We start from the raw sequence: 17,206 nt of genomic DNA on the forward strand, positions 1-17,206 counted from the left end.
TCTACACTTTCAAATTATATTTTATATATATATAAATATATTCTGACACTGTACCTCAAAGACTCTGGGAAATAAGGGAAATAAGGGCTGAACCTCTGAATACAATGTGTATTTTTCAGGTACCCATCTGACAAAAAAGGCACGGATGGACTGCTGAACCCCAGTTTGCTGGGAAAAGGAGCTGCTGCATTTTGTCTCTAAAGGAGTGACTTCGTGGCTAAGTACACTGAAGCCCTGTTGTCCATCTAGTAGTTAACAGGGATGTTTTGCCACATAAAAGCTTAGTCTGTTAAGTCAGAAGATCTTGTTTCCAGCAGCTCTGAATGCTAATGATCCTTGGTCTGATCCTTGTAGGGTTTTGTAAGCTCTGAGACCACTAATCCTTTCTTCAGGGCAATGGAGCATTACTTTTAGAAGAAACTGGACTTCATTTTTCCACTCATTTTTAATCACCACCACCCCTCATGCACATAAACCACCAGTGTAAGTGTTACACGCTTACAAATTGCAGCCTGGAATTTGAGGATTGAGAAGACTGATAAGCAGTTGATTCAGCACTGTGATCGGTAACCAGTGACTTACATTGGTCCTAGTTTCATAATGCATCATTGCCAGAATCCTACCACTAGTCAGTTACTATTTCACCTTCTTTTTCCTCTATTTCCTCACAAACTCCAAATACTACTCAGCCTCTGAATGCAGTAGTTGTGGGGTTCATTTTTTTTCCTCAGTCAAATAGATTTTGAAAAGCTTTAAGAAAAAAAGGTGCAGAAGGATTGCTTCTGACAGAACCAGACAAATCAATTAATTGATCTCTGGCAGTCAAGGATAATTTTATTTCCTACTCTATTAGGGAAAATCAGAATCAGTTAGCTAATTTCACTAGAGAAAATGTCACCAGTTATTAAGCAGCACATGATGGAAAGAATTAAAGACAGAAAACTCAAAAATGTTTTTCCTTCCAGAAATTGCATTACTTATTACTCAACCTTTAGAACTCTGGCATCAAGCAGCATTGCAAATCCTTTGGTTTGACCAAAGAAAAGGTTTTCTTCCCCTATAGCAGCACCCACAGCATTTAACCTTTGATGTCTATAAATACTGACACGGTTATATTTGTGCTCCAGAAGATAAATTTACCAGTAACTGACTGTTACAAACTACCTGCACATAATTTACTGACTGTTCCTGATATATATTTGCCAAAATCATATAACCATGATGAATATTCACAAAAAAAAAAAAAATCCTGATTTTTGTATCAGTCTCTTTTCAGTACTAACTATTCATACAGGCAAAAAAACATGATTAAAATATCACAGGTTGTTGTTAAAAAAGTTAAAGGAGCTACTGTTTCTCATGGGGGGGTAGAGGTGGCAACTGGCTGTGCATGCATACAGATTTCAAAATAGCATCCAGTAAAATCAAAAATAGAACAGGGCCATTACCAGCAGCCTAACATTTTAAAGCACTTTGACTTTGTGACTTATGGACAGCAGATCATGTCCTTAATCAAGCTTGATTATTACTTATCACCTAATGGTTCCAGAAGGGCTGATTTACCCAGGATTTTCTTCCTAAATCACATTGAGTTATTAATTCCTTTATTTGAACGGAGTGCTCTTCTTGAAAAGACTCACAGTTGGCACAGCCACACTGTCCCAAAGGGTAATGCCCTCAGAAGGACAGTTAGCCAAGACTAAGCATTTTGGGAAATACTGCCCTTATTTCTGCAATTACCTAGTTCCAAACCAGAAATTTCAACCTTGTCAGTTAGGCATACAGGAGCAGGACTATTCTGTATTTCTGGAGATACATATTCAGGATTTTTATAATTATTTTTTATTTTGTTTTTGTACCAAAATATTAAGAGGAAAAGTAGATTATATAAATTATTATTACTACTCTTCATTTTTGTTCCTGCTTTTGAGGTTAAAAAAACACAGAATATTGGGTTCCCACAGAAATAAAGATGAATTTCAATTTCTCTGCTTTTCTGATAGACAACCCTTCATAAATCACCTTTCTGACCTTCAGCAGCACAGAATGGTATTGACCCAATTTACAAGTCACTCAGAGAAGAAAAATTTTAGTTAAGTAGAAAATACACATAATTCTTAATTCTACCACACTCTCCCCTGTAGAGACCATGTAAATCCAAGATATCCCAGATGCCTATAGTCAATATCAACAACGGCAATATAAAAATGGCAAAATAAAAAGAGTGGCCAAGTTAAAATGAAATTTGGCAAGCTCTCCTACTCTTTCTCTTCACATATTCATGCTATAGTGAAAGGGCCTGCTGAGCAGATGAAGTCAGCTGGAGGATAGTGACCAGAAATATGAGACACACAGATTTTGCTGGAAATGTAAAGGTTAAAATGATGGAAGGAAAGCAAACGTAATATTGTGCAGGATACATAGAAAGAAAAACGACTGCAAACAAATTAATGCAGTATAACCTATAGCATCATGTGTTTAGAATATTAATCAGTAAAGCAAGGTAAGTACCAGTGGGGAAAAAAGCAAAGATAATTAGGAACTCATTAATGTGACAGCTGAATATATTATCTGTGTTAGTGCTAGGCTTACCCCCCACACCAGAGATTTGATCTGACTGTCAAAGCCAAGGAAAGCATTTTACAGAAATGATTGAATGCAAAATCAGACCAATACAAGAAAAAACAGACAGGTCATCACACTGGAACATGGAAAGATTCCTGGCTAACCTCCGAATATCCTCTTGTCTAAGTCCAAAAGATCAGCCCACAGATGGGTGTGGATTTCAGTTGTGAGGAAGATCAAAGACATTACAATTATCACCACAAGTCAAGGAAAAAAAAAATCTATAGCTAGGGCTGTCTTCTGTTATCATAAGGACCACAATGGTCATGAGATTTTTTTTTTTATAGCTTGGTTAAACCCAACAGGTCAAGCATAGAGAATTTTTTTCAGTTTGACATCAGTATTTGACAGAGTTAGAATACTTTCTAACATAAAGTTGGTGGCTATTCTCTTGGAGAGAGCAACAGAATGACAGATGCCAGCTGTTAAAACCAAATAGAGCTGTGTTTCCTTCATTCAAGTTCCCAGCATTTTTCCCACACAGTTCATCAAAGTAAATCAAATGACAAAATTCCTCTGTACTGACAGAAACAGCTCTACCTAATCCATCCCAACATCTGAAACAATTCCCTGTTTTTCGTGAAGCAAATGGTGCTTGAGATAGACAAATCAGCTGTGAACCATCCCTGTGCCAAGCTAAGGCTTGAAAGAGAATATGTAGTGTTCTGTAAACATCAGTTGTGATAGGTGAAAGAAAATAATATTCCTCTAGACCCACTATTTTCCATTAGGTATATTCTTTTGACCTATTTGAGTGTCCTGGCCTCCCCCAAAAGTGCTTCTTTATCTGATTTTTCTTCACTGAAGAACATCTGTGGGGTGCAATATGCAAGAAGAGCAACAACTCACATCTGGTCAGGCTTCTTCACAGCCAGGCTTCTTCACAGCCAACAGGTTGTCATAAAAACTACTAGGAAGAGTGGTGCAAAAAGAATAGAGGCAAAAGTTTGATGGGCTCTTCTAATTTATGGGGATGTGAAAACTCAGTGTGGCCACCAGAGGCAGAGCTTTAGACAAACATAAGTATTCATTTTCCCTTCTGAAATGGTGGGATTCAGCTAAATTTCATTAAAAGAATATAGTCATTAGATTTATGGCCCTAAAATGAAAATGTTTGCATTATAATTCAATGCAGTGATCATTTACCACAGAGACTGAAAACCACTCCAGAAGCATTTAAAGCAGCCATTGTACTTATATCTGAACAGGAGCTTAAAATAATTTGGAGCATTACAACATTGTACTGCAAAAATAAGTCAGTCAGTCTGAGTTTATAGTGAAAGTAATGTACATTGATCTTCCTTGACAGCAATGAAAGCCCAATGACATCCTTCTCTGCCCTGGGAATTGCATGAAATATAACTGCATTTGGCAGAAAAGAACCTGTTTTGCAATTTAACTCTTCTCTGTAAGCTTCTCCTCTGTTGTCAGCTGCAGATTAATGGAAACATCAACTCACCCCCTCTGGAAGAGGTCCACATTATGGAATTTGTGAAGCTCCACAGAAAACTCGACCGTTCCCTGAACCTCAGACATGGTTTTTTCAGGTCATCACCTAAATAACACATATATAAAGACATTATAAGCTTTCGAAGTGTTTTGCTTAACAAATCCATGAACGGATTATTTCATTTTAGTCATCATCTTGGGGTTCATGCAAAGCTTGAAATCAACTGATATCAATTGGAATCTTTCCAATGACATCATTTGGCTCCATCTTCAGGAAAACTCGCTAAAAGCCAGATCAAAGCAGTAATTAAGAGAGGTAAAAAGTCTAATTAAGCCTGAGGACAGAATGATAATATTATGAAAAGTATAAGAAGCAAAAAGTAAATAACATATTATGTGCAAGAATCTCAAAGCAAATTTTAATTAACTCGCTGCTCTTATATGGGAAATTGATTTTTTTTTTTAATCTCATTTTATGAAATGGCAGATTTCCAGGGTCAGCACAGCTCATTTCTGTAAAAGCACAGGCCAAAAAGACAAGAACCACAGATAGATGAGAGCAGAATTCAGATTTCTCTTGCTTTTGACCCCTTCTATGACTTAAATAAAGTCCCAGAAGGGAAGCGTCTGAGGGAATATGAATATTTTTAAAATTAATGAATGAAAGATACTCTTTTAAAGAAAATGCTGACAGTCATGGCACCTAATAGACCACAACAGTCAGATCAAGATTTTGAAGCATTACAGCCATTTACATCTAACATCTCATGTGCTTATTGAATCACAGAATAATTCAGGTTGGGAGGGACCTCAGGAGGTCATGCCTCACTCGAGGAAGTAAGTTTCCAAACCAGCCCTATTTAATACAAAAGTGTAGAGCCTTAACATTTCCCTAATTATAGCAGAGGCAAGCCAAGGACTTTTACAGCTTTTGGACAGATTTTCAATTATTTTTTGCCCTTCTCCTCCTGTTTTCCCCCCTGCAAGTGTACTTCTGGCAATCTGCCAAGCTGCTTGGAAATTTTCTGTAGGATCAATGAGAGGATAAAGATTAAATTTTTTCCATTAATGTATTCATAAGCAACATTTTAGTTGTTGTTTGACAGCAGCCAAGTGCAGTCTCTGAGGAAGACCCATGTCAGGGCTCTTAACAATTCCCCCTCCTGAGACATACAGGGCTTTAAGGGGACATGTAGCTCAGATGCAAAGTGAAAAATTTCTATAGAGGTGCTAATCAATAATTTACATGGCACTCATAGATTCGACCACGTCCTTTAATGAAGCAGGAGTGAAGAGGATTTTGATACATGAAGTCCTCAGATAAGCATTAGGCTTTAGCTTTCTCAAGGCTTGCTTCTGATTAGTAATTTTCCAACTGACTGGTTTATTACACTGATTATTTTAAACTAAGTTTTTTTCTGGCTATCCTCTCAAGCGCTACAGTTTTTCAAAAAGACCCCATTCCAATCCCATTAAAAGGTTATTAATTTTTCATTCACCATCCTCAAACTTTGGAATGACAAGAATGTGATGTAAAGTATATGTAATGTATTTCTGTAACCGTGAGAAACAAAAAGAGAATTGCTAAGTGATGCATCTGATACGCCTCCAAGGTAAGGAATTCTACATTAGCTTGTGTCAGTCCATGATTTGGGTGTTCTGAAGGTATATTCAAACTCTATTACTTGTCACAGAAACACTGAATCAACTAGTCTGGAAAAGACCCTTGAGATCATCAAGTCCAACCTATGACCAAACATCCCCTTGTAAACCAGATCGTGGCACTGAGTGCTGCATCCAGTCTTTGCCTAAACACCTCCAGGGACAGTGACTCCACCACTTCTCTGGGCAGCCCATTCCAATGCCCCATCACTCTTTCTGTGAAGAACTTCTTCCTAATATCCAGCCTAAACCTCCCCTGGTGCAGTTTAAGGCTGTGTCCGCTTGTCCTGCTGCTGCTGCCTGGAGAAGAGGCCGACCCCCATCTGCTACACCCTCCTTTCAGGGAGTTGTAGAGCGATAAAGTCTCACCTGAGCCTCCTCTTCTCCAGGATAAACATCTCCAGCTCCCTCAGCTACTCCTCATCAGGCTTGTGTTCCAGGCACTTCACCAGCTCTGTTGCCCTTCTCTGGACCTACTCCAGCATCTCAACATCCTTCCTAAATTGAGGAGCCCAGAACAGGACACAGGACTCAAAGTACGGCCTAAGCAGTGCTGAGTCCAGGGGAAGAAAAGTAATACTTTTTGTTTTCTTTGTCCCCCATTTCAACAGGAATGAAACTATTACTTTGTCCTTTTGCTTTTCTGCACAGATTAGGAAGTTGTATGTAGTTTATAAGTCATGAATATCACATATCCACCAGGTTACGTGTGAGTCTGTGTGTGCGTGTGATAGTCTTGCCTGAGTCAAAAAGCAGACTGTGTGGGAAGCTAGCAGGAAACCATGCAAACCACAAAGCAATACTCTGACAAGGTATTTAGTCTTGAGGAGAGTGCTAATTAAAATAATTGCCTTTGGCAATATATTTGCATGTTGGGCTGAGGCATATTTCCCTAAACCAAAAGCTCGGGATCAAAGGAAACTCCATGCTTTTGAAGACACCAGCTTAAAAAGGAGAGGTGTGAATGGATGGCCAGATAGTTCAGACCAGTACCAGTATTGCCAAAGATAGAAACAATGACATGAAGTTACGATTAACTAAGGTATAAGAAAAATTAAATACATGGAAATACACACATAGGTCTTCACTGTATTTGCACTATATTTTTCAAGCTTTACACCTCTTCAAAACAAATCTAGAAGAGTTATCCTGGAAACAAAAAACAACAAGCAAACAAAAAATCTGATTCTGTAATTTTATTTCCCTCACTGATCACCAGAATTAAAGTGTAAGCACCTGCTGCACCAGTTTGAACTTCCATCCACCCCACCCACAGATCAGATCACACAGATCTACACCCCCAGCACTAGAGCTGGGTACTTCAGGGAACACCTCACAAGTACTCAAAGGGGCCTCTAGTGCACCTTATTTTCATGGCACTTAGCAAAGTTCAAAGAATCCTGCTTAGACACATGCTACCACTCTTCAATGCAAGAAACTATGAAATTTGACAAAACAGCTGCAGGCAACACTGGATCAGGAAAATATTAAGCCATTAAAATGATGCACTAATTTTTAACTTCTGTACCAGGTCCCTGCTTAAAGGAACCTTATCATAACCCTCCAAAATCCAGGGCTCATGAAGGACCTCTGATCAACCCTTGTGTGGGACAACCTTGGGTTATAAATAGAGGAATAGTTGGTAAAAATAATATTGAAGGTTGCCATGACATCAGCATTGTAAACACAATAGGGAATGCTGCCAGTATTGAAGTATCATCAGTTATCTAATAAGCAGTTTAAAGAAAAATACGGAGGTCATTCTTGGGAAGGCTTTAGTACATTTGTATTTCCAAAATATCTGTTTTTATATCAAACTCCTTGCATTTTTCAGAAGAGACCTTAAGACAACACTAATAAATATGAATGCAAAGCTAATAAAGCAACATGGGAAGTGTTTTGGCCATATGCTCCTGCAAAAGCAGTGCCCATGGTCACACTCGGCACTCTGAATCACTGGATTGCTTCAGATGGTGCTGCTGTTGACACTGGCTGTGCTGTCCTACACGCACCAGTGGCACGAGTCAGGTCACCAGTTTGACAGTTTGTCCTTCCAGCTAGAGTCGGTGTCCTAGCAAGAGACAGTCAATTTCAGTTGTCACTTGACTTAGAGCAAGGACACACTAACTGAAAATCACAATCCTTTATACAAATAAAGCCTATGAAAATCTATATGTTTAAAGACGGGAGACTCTCTCACTTGCATTTTTAAAGAAAGGCTGGATTTTACTCCCCACATCTCCGTTGCTGTCAGTGGAGATACCTTCTGCACTGGAGACTGTTCAAGAAATTATACTGGCTAAATGCAACCTTTTTGACTTACAATATTTTTACTTAATGACATTTTAAGGATCCAGTCAACTGATCAAGCCCTCTGCCAGGAATTGATTAGTTGATTATGTACCACACACACCACTGTTAAACACCTGGAAGATAAAAATTAATCTGACAATTCCCCACTGAAATAGAAATCACTGCCACCCCAAAAGAAGAGAGATAAGGAAGGTGAGATGGGAAGAGAGCACATTGGATAGAAGGACAGGACACTACATAATCTAAAAGTCCAAGAACCTTCTAGCATTTGCACAATTACATCCAAGCAAAAAATAAACCGTGTTTTTAAACATAAACCGCTTTTTTTTTTAATGTTTCCACCATCCTTAACCATCCCCATTTCAGAAACTAGGCTTAAAAAACACAAAAAAAAAAAAAATTAAGAAACACCAAGGACAAAAGAATGAAATGCCATGTGACCAAGGGCAATGACTCATGAACCTAGAAGCATTCATTTAGGAGAATACAGCTACCTCTTGAGAAACACAGCACATACTATCTGCAGGATACCACCACTGTCCTTACTGGTTTTAAAGCATCTTTTATTTTATTGCAATTTTTTTCAGAAGCTGGCATTTGTTTCAAGCTAGGCCCTTATATCCATTTATTTATTTCTTTATTAAGAATTCCTTGATTAGGTGCATAAAATCAAAGTGAGATAACTCCTCTCCACTAATGCCTTAACCCACTGTATTTCTAAGTAAGAAAAGTAAGAGGAACAAAATACAAGGAGGACAGTAAACAGACACAAATATGTTCTGAGATGAAAGGATTAGAAGAAGAAAGCTCATTAGACCAAATCTCTTTTTCATTGTTGTTTTCTTTTTTAATTGCTCACCTCATGCAGCTGAACTGGATCCCCGTTCTTACGACAGTGACTGCATCTCAGTAGCCTTGTCTGAGCATACATTAATTTCCTGAGACAAAGCAGTCACAAATGTCAGTAAGTCCTTTCACTACGACACTGTCATTAGCTGTTCTCCACTTTACAGAACCTGTCAGTTTTTCCTGCCAGCACATCAGCAAAATGAGAGAGGTGAGGTCTTCACCTTCAAGGTGATTTCAAAAGTTAGCACCTCATTTTGTTAAAATATATCAAGCCAGTATTTATCTTCTAAGATTTTGGGTGGCAGTAAGATATTTCCTTTACACCTTAAAAGGAGCCAATCTAAGTACAACACTAAAGATACAAAAAGTGACAAGGCTTGTCAATGGCATCAATAGTCAAGTCCACCACTTGATCACAAGTCCATTTGTATTTTACCTCTCTTCCTAAATGTCCTGATGTGTCATAGACTCACTGAGCTATAAATAGCTCACCCATATGTTCCAAATCCAGATCCACCTGAGCCACTTCAATTCTAGCAGCCTGGTCCACTCACCCATTGTTTTCAAGTTCTTTAGTGTAACAAGTCTTGGGTACGTGAGCATGTACCCTCTGGTTAGTCCATGATCACATCCACATTTCCATTGCTCAGGATTTCCAATCTGAGCCTGTTGCATCATCAGTGCAACCCATTTTCTCCATGTAGCATCAGCTGCATGATGCCTGGAGGGCACCCTCTCTGTGAACATCCAGCTGACCCCAGATAACAGATACCAAAAGAAGCTGTGCTTTAGTACCAACTGCCTCTGAAGAGGCTCAAATTCCTTCATATGTTGCTAATATTTCTTTCTCAGTTGGAGTGTAATAGGCTTCAGATCCCCCATATCCCCCATTTCTAAACCCTAGAGGCCAGCCTAGAGTCTCTCCAGGCTCTTTTGGCCAGATGTTCCAGATTGAGCCATTATCCCTGTCTGGGGCATAAAGCACATTTTTTACAACTTGCCATGTCTGGACTGGTCTACAATATCACCCATTTAGTTTGTTCAAATATTTGCTGCTGCTCAGCACCACTTTTAAAGTCTTTATTCTTCCAGGTCACTCAATAGAGAGGGAGACTATAACCGGTAGAGATCAGATTATAACCTGGAACACACATTCTCCAAAAAACCATGACACCTAAGAAATCTTGTGTTTCTGTTTTCTTAGTTGTTATTTTGTTGATCACACCCCTTGAGATATGATCACATCTACCTTGCCATTTTAGTCCTAAAAATTGAATTTCCTGTGCAGGTCCATTTACTGTACTCTGTTTTGTAGCAGAAACAGCTTTCAAAATAATTTGGATTATTCTTTTCTTCTTAAACCCTTTCTTCTGTTGTGTTGCCTCACAAAATGATGTCACCAATGTACTGCAGGTGTCGGGAACATACACCTTGTTCCAGTGCAGTCTGTATCAATCCACAACAAATGGTAGGAGTACGTTTCCATCCTTGGGGCAGTCAAGTCCAGGTGTACTGGATATGCCTCCATGTGAAACAAACTGTGTCCTCCACCAAGGAGTCTCAGTTGTCATATTCTCTGACTTTTCTGACCTGCTCATCAATAGTTGGTGCCTTTCCAGCTCATTGTCATCTGGCTGTGGGTGTATGATGTCAGTACATCTCGTGAAAATTTCACACATGGACTGTGTGCACCAGATTTCACCCTGGTCTCTGGATGTCAGATCATTATAGATCACCAATGAGCACAGCTGATTTCCTCAGATCCTGGATGTCTCCCTCCATGTGTGTCCATTTCCTTTGAGACTTTGCAAGGCTTTCCTTGAGGAAAACTGTTCCTGCCAAAGTCTGAGACTCCTTATTGTAAAAGAGCTTAGGTGGATCGATGCCGTGTTTGTTCCTACTGGGTTCCTTGTGGACCGCTGAGGCGGCGCTCTGCCAGCACCCACGCGTGCACACAACCTCACCTTTGCAGGCAGTCGCGAACAGCCGCTCACACACACAGTCTGTGCACGAACGTTCTCTGCGTGCGATTCCGAGGTGTTTAATGGCAACACACCCGAAGGGAACAGAGGCAAGAAGAACCGCCAAACTGAAAGCCTGTGCCAGTTTTATCCCGAAAACTCCCAAAGGCAGGCAGAGCATCCAAAACCTATAGTCTGAGGGCTAGGGGGCAGAGGCAAGGTTGAATGACATAACAGGGCCCAATGGGAAAAGGGATGGGAGGGGGAAAGGGCCAGTGACCAGCAGAATCCAGACAAAGGGTGAACACAGTGTTATAAGGAGAGACCACTTTTAGGGCAACTTGAGGGATGTAAAGTGGACTTAGCCACCACAACAACTCCTGCCTTTTTTCCAGTTCATACATCAATGGCTTTATCCTTAGAAAGAGATCCTAGCTGTCAGGCTTCCTTACCTGGTAACTTCTGACCACTGGCCCCAATATCTCAGCACTGGAGCAAGCAGCTGAGAATTAGCTCACCTGGTTCACAGCAAAAATCTTTTTACATTTCTTGCAGCTCACTTAGGCATAGGGATCCGGTGATTTCTGTCTCATTTATGATTTCAGTGTCTTCCTCCTCTGGTTCTTGTGATTGCTCTGCTGCAGAACAGGCTGCCTCTTCTGATTGGTTTTCTACTTCTCTCTCTTAGGAGAAACTTCTTCACCACTTGCTAATGTGCTTAGTGACTTCTGCTTCAATGTTTCTTTTTGTTATGGAAGCAACTGATGTAGTGTCTTTTTTAGCTATGATGCCATTCGGTTTTCTTTCCCTCTCTGCTCCCTGAGGCTGCTCCATAATACCAACCAGTGTTTGGCAGATAGCGGCCAGGGCCCAGTACAGAGCAGCAAATTGTGTCTCTTTGGAAGAGGCACAGGAGTGTTTTCAAGCATTCCACCATTTTCAGTGTCCTGAGTTGTTCAGGGGTGAAGCTCCAGATCACTGGAGGTGAGAAGTTCTCTAATGACCCACTTATATTCTTCCACATGCTGTACCATCCATGTCCTTGTGGAGCCTGGGTCACATTCCTAAATTGCATGTTTACCTTAGACAAAACTGAAGCAATTTCTAAGAAATAGCAGTATTGTAACTACCCAGGGATGGACAAGGTACTGAGAAGTTATTGTAAGGAGTAAGAAAACATCATGCAAGGTGCTGTTCTGTATGTCCTCCACAAAAAAAAAAGTCCTCTCAGGAAGAAGTATAATTGTTAATTGCCTCCATAAGAGGGTACCAGAAGTACAATCATGGCTTCAGGTCAGAGTCCAGATACCAGATTAAACTCAAGATCAGTGTTTTAGTAACAAACCTCCCAGGCAAAACATCACTAATCACTACAGAGCACAGCAAACTGCAAAGCCAACACCAATCTTTAAAAGGTAATGCAAAAAAAAAAAAAGAGCAAGGTGCAGATCACAGAAACTAATATCAATAACAGATTAATCAATATTGTGACCCACAAATGTTAACATTTCTCATATTCTCTGTTCAATTGATCATCTCAAACTCTTCAAGCTCCAAAGGTGCTAAAATGAAGCGTTGTAATACGACCCCAGCTGGCAACTAACACACAACTCCTTCACTTAGCCCCAGCAGGATGTGGGGAAGAGAACTGGAAGGGTAAAAATGAGGAAACTTGTGGGTTGAGACAAGAATGGTTTAATAATTGAAATATAATATTAGCAAAAACCAATAATAATAGTAGTAAGAGTACTGAAAAGGAAAAAATAAAAACAAAAAAGAGTGAAATAAAACCCAAGAAAGAAAATTTATGCAAATTAAAAACAATTGCTCATCGCCAATCAACCAATGTCCAGCCAGCCCCTGAGCAACAGCCCCAGGACATCTTTCTCTCTAGTTTATCTGTGGAGGAGGATGAAATATAGTCTGGAATATCCCTCTAGTCAGTTGGGGTCAGCTGTCCTGGCTGTGACCCTTCCCAACTCCTTGAGCACCCCCAGCCTCCTCACTGGTGGGGTGGTATAAACGGTAGAAAAGTCCTTTACTCTGTGTAAGCTCTGCTCAGTGGTAATGAAAACATCCCTGTGTTATCAACACTGTTTCCAGCAGAAATCCAACACAGCCCCATACCAGCTACTGTGAAGAAAATTAACTCTCTCCCAGCTAAAAGCAGCACAGGATGCACTGTACATACACAGTTGGACTCAACGATCTTCAAAGTGTTTTCCAACCTAAATGATTCTATGATTTTATGATGTAAAACTCATAAGAACTCATAAAACAGCCCAAAGACTTACTTTTGGGTCAATGCATGTTTGTGATTTTCTGTTTGTTCTAGTATGTGTTACAAGACTTCAGTCTCAAGTATTTGGAAACCAAGTTATTTTCCACCATGAGAAACCTTCTAATGCTCTCTTAATCATGGAAGTTTCAGGGATTGCTTTGTATGATCTCCAATCTTTACAACCACCTAACATTACCCAGCATAATTTACAGAATGAGATAGCATCGCAAATAATCCCTTGCCACTCTTTTGATAAGGTTTTTAGGTTTCCAGTCTGCTGTAATCCTTTGCATATTTTCTCCAATATGGAAGCCAAAGTAAAGATTTGTGATACAGGTAAAAACAAATACAAGGCACATAATCTTACTCAGTCACGTCTGTGTGATTTTTATCCAGTGCATAAGCATGTAGCCCGGTTTAAATTTAAGGAGATTAATTCAGTTTTTATATTCTGAAGACCTAACTCAGTTTGGATGCAAACCCTGAAAATAATCTTCTAATATTATATTAAAAAAAAAAAAAAAAATTTGCTGTTTAATATTCTCAGGAAAATCAATATTCGAAATGTTTTCAGATGCATTAGACATATGTTCACAGAGTGCAACACAATGAATCACTTTTCCCAAGGTTCGTTGGTTGCTACCACTGAAATGTAATGAGTTAGAGACACAGAGACAAATATCAAATGATCCCTTAAAAAAATTACTCATAGCCCAATGAGTATTCAGAGTGGAGCAAATAAGAAAGGATCTGGGTTATTTTATGGGCTTTTTTTTTTGCATTTCCAAACTCCAGTGTGATTTGTCTTTTACCATTACAGCTGGAATTCACAAAGTACCAGCAGTACCCAGTTCACTGGAGGTAGATGCCCATTCAACCTCCAGCAACAAAATTAGAGTTAAGATTAAAACCACTGGAACTCCACAGCTGAAAACTTTCACTCTAGATCAACAGCTTCAAATACACAGACCACATGGGTAACTAAAGGATCCAAAGAAAATCACTCTGGAAGACAAGCCAACAACTTATATCAATTTCTTTCATACTCTGTTTGTGAGACCAATCTACACTAGTGATTTTGTACAGGTCACCAGGTCCAAGAAGGCTGAGAAGAAAGTCTAGATTACACCTTCCATAAACTGGTCATTTCAAGGGTATTTAGATAAAGGAATAAATCTACTAAGGGAGAACCCCAAAACTACCAGGTTGTGCCAGAGGATTTTTAGGGCAGATCTGAAGAGGGCCAGAATAAATGTCAGGTGCCAGTAGGCTACTCTTATGAGATATAAAGCCTTTGAGCTATTACACAGGATTAAATGTGAACACAGCTGTGCAAATTTAGGTCAGATCATTCAAAAGAAAAAAAAAAAAAGAACGATGAGCAACCTCGATTTGTCCTCTGTTAGCACGTGCCTGTCAGGACACCAGTGCTGAGTTCAGCTCAGCACAAATCACTATCTGCTTACACCAGTTAATAGTAACCTGCTGTTGGTATTGTGCAAAAAATGAAGCAGCAGGAGAAATCCAGACAGAAGAGGAGGGAGAGCAAAACAGAAGGAAAAAGGAGATAATACAAACTTCCCCCTCCTGCACTAGCTTTCCACTGCTATGTAATCCTCTCTTCTTCATGCCTTCCCTACCTGCTCCTTCTCTGACTTATATTCCTTCTTATGACCTTCAAAAGAAAAAGGTGTTTTAAAATTTTTTGCTCAACTGAGAGCTAAAATTTCAGACTCCTCAGAACATCATTGTCTTCAATCTTCAGCAGTTTTTCTGTCTTATTCCCACAGTTCACCTGAGTCTTTTTTTCTGATATTTCTGTTGCCAGTCTTAGAAACACAAAATGCATCAAAAGGTTGCAAGTTATTTGAAGCCTATTTAGGACATGCAGATAGAATTATCCATCATTCTCACATTTGACTGTGCTCCTCTTCCCAGTAAAAGGAGATATATTTTTCTCAGTCTCTGCTTTTTGTTGGTTTCATACAGGAAACTAGAGCTCTTTGGGGGACTGACTTTATGTTATTTTCATGTACTCACAGAAGAGCCCCACAATTTATTTTTGTAATTATTTTTTTAAAGTCCTACTCCAGTTCATAGCTGACTGAAATCAAAACTGCATGGACATAGGTCTGTACTAAGTCTTGGGTAGCTTATCCGAATGTTTGGCCACATACAAAACTTCAGCAACAGCTAAAGGTCAATTCTGTCTGTCTTCTGAATTCTGAATGTTACAGCAACTTGACCAAGATCCTCCCTGTAAAGAATCCTGTATCAGGTTCTGTAGGGCTGCAAAGGAGAGGTAAGAAGATGAGCGAGATGCATCCTCTTGAAAGAGATATGGGGCTGCCTGATGCATGAGTAAAGGAGCTCTCTGCTTTGGAGCACAAACTATCATGTCCATATAGACATCACCAAAGAATCCAGATAGGAAACAGAGGGCCTTGAACATCAGCCTGATGCTACAAACTAGTCACAGCTAATAAACTAGTGACAGTTATGACAGAGAAAGCCTACTGAGTTATGTGTTTTCTTGGCACTGTTCTGACTGCATTTCCATTTCTGGTCATGAAAAATTTCATGGCACTGTCTAACTGTGCTGTAAACTCAACTGTCCTTGTCAGACCTTTAATGCTTATTTTGCATTTTGCGTGATCAAATTCACTGCAGTTTCTTGGACAAGTTATAGTCTCCTCCAGATGTTCTGAGGACATTCTAAATGAGCACATACTTCATATTAATTGCACTGATTATCCTTGTTTGTGAAAAATTCAAAGCACAGGCTCTTGCCCATGAGATTCATCTCACTAACTAGAAATGTCTTCAAATGTATGAGGTGTTCAGAGTTGCACTATAGTCAATAGGGATATAGAAAATGCCCTCAACAGGATTTGTGTGACCATTGCTGGCTTCCAAGCGAGCTGAAGGCAACTTTCTCAGGTGTAGACATATGACCCAAGTCCACATCTAGTTAGATGAATGTAATTTATAGCAAAATTCCACATATAAACGGGACTTTTAATGTGTCTATAGAATCACTCATGGAAAGGATAAGAGAGGTAGAATGTGTGTATCTCTAAATACATTTATACCTTATGTTGGACTTGATGATCTTGGAGGTCTTTCTAACATTCATGATTCTATGATTCTTATATGTGTTTAAAAAGGAAAAATAAAAAAAATAAAAAAGCAAATCCTCAAAACCTAATGATACAGCCTTTTTCCTTTCTTTGCCAGAAAACATTTTGCATTTTATCGTACATGTAGAGACATCCAGCTGGAATTGACAGTCAGATTATCACTGGATGAAAAGATCCTCAGCACTCAGAAGATAGGAAATGTCACAGATAAGGTCGGCCACGGAGTTTCCATTATCGCCTTACTTAATGCACATGGATCATGTTACAATCAGACACTGATCAAAACCACTTCTGCCTCTTGCAGTGTTCAGGACACACAAGGTCGGGGAATTAATCTGGACATTACAGATGAGGTATTTTGGCTTTTCAGACTTCAAAAGACTTCTTATAAGGGAGATAAGAGACTGTAAAAAAGAGATGACTCTGCTGATCCAAGAAAATATGTGCGTATTTAGCAAGTCAGGTTCTCTGTTGTCTTGTTCTCTTGATACAAGTTTTGAGCAAGTTAAAGGCTCTTAATGTGACCCTTTTTATTCAATACCATTATCTGAACTTGCTAGAAAGGAGACACTGTCAGCAGATGTTAAGATTTCATGTGGAGTCAGTGGAGCTATTGATGCTTGTAAGGAGCTATTGAATTGAGTGATTGCAGTACTGGACCAAAAGAGAACAGCACAACAAGAGGGAGGTGTCGTACCCTCACACACAGAACAAGAGCAGAAATCAGAGCACTGAAAATTTGACAAGCAGTTGTGGTTCAATTACCATCACCAGAAATGCTTAAAGGCTGGGATAGGGTGGGAAAATGTCCCTGGAAGTGTTCAAGGCCAGGTTGGATGGGGCTTGGAGCAACCTAGTCTAGTGGAAGGTCTCCCTGCCCACAGCACAGGGGTGAGATTAGATGATCTTTAAGGTCCCTTCCAATG

The 17,206-nt window shown here is 39.6% G+C and overlaps 1 protein-coding gene across 7 annotated transcripts in view; it reads right to left on the reverse strand.

Annotated features, from left to right (window-relative positions):
- The window catches only part of FAM135B (family with sequence similarity 135 member B), a 271,218-nt gene that overhangs the window by 135,618 nt on the left and 118,394 nt on the right, over window positions 1-17,206 (reverse strand). For all 7 annotated transcript variants that reach the window (XM_032134040.1, XM_032134030.1, XM_032134049.1 and 4 more), the window contains one exon: window positions 4,085-4,180. In XM_032134040.1, coding sequence (XP_031989931.1) covers window positions 4,085-4,161 — 77 coding nt within the window. In that variant the 5' untranslated portion in view covers window positions 4,162-4,180. The remainder of the gene's footprint in view (window positions 1-4,084; window positions 4,181-17,206) is intronic.

This window comes from Corvus moneduloides, chromosome 1 (genome assembly GCF_009650955.1).
Source record: "Corvus moneduloides isolate bCorMon1 chromosome 1, bCorMon1.pri, whole genome shotgun sequence".
NCBI classification, from domain to species: domain Eukaryota; kingdom Metazoa; phylum Chordata; class Aves; order Passeriformes; family Corvidae; genus Corvus; species Corvus moneduloides.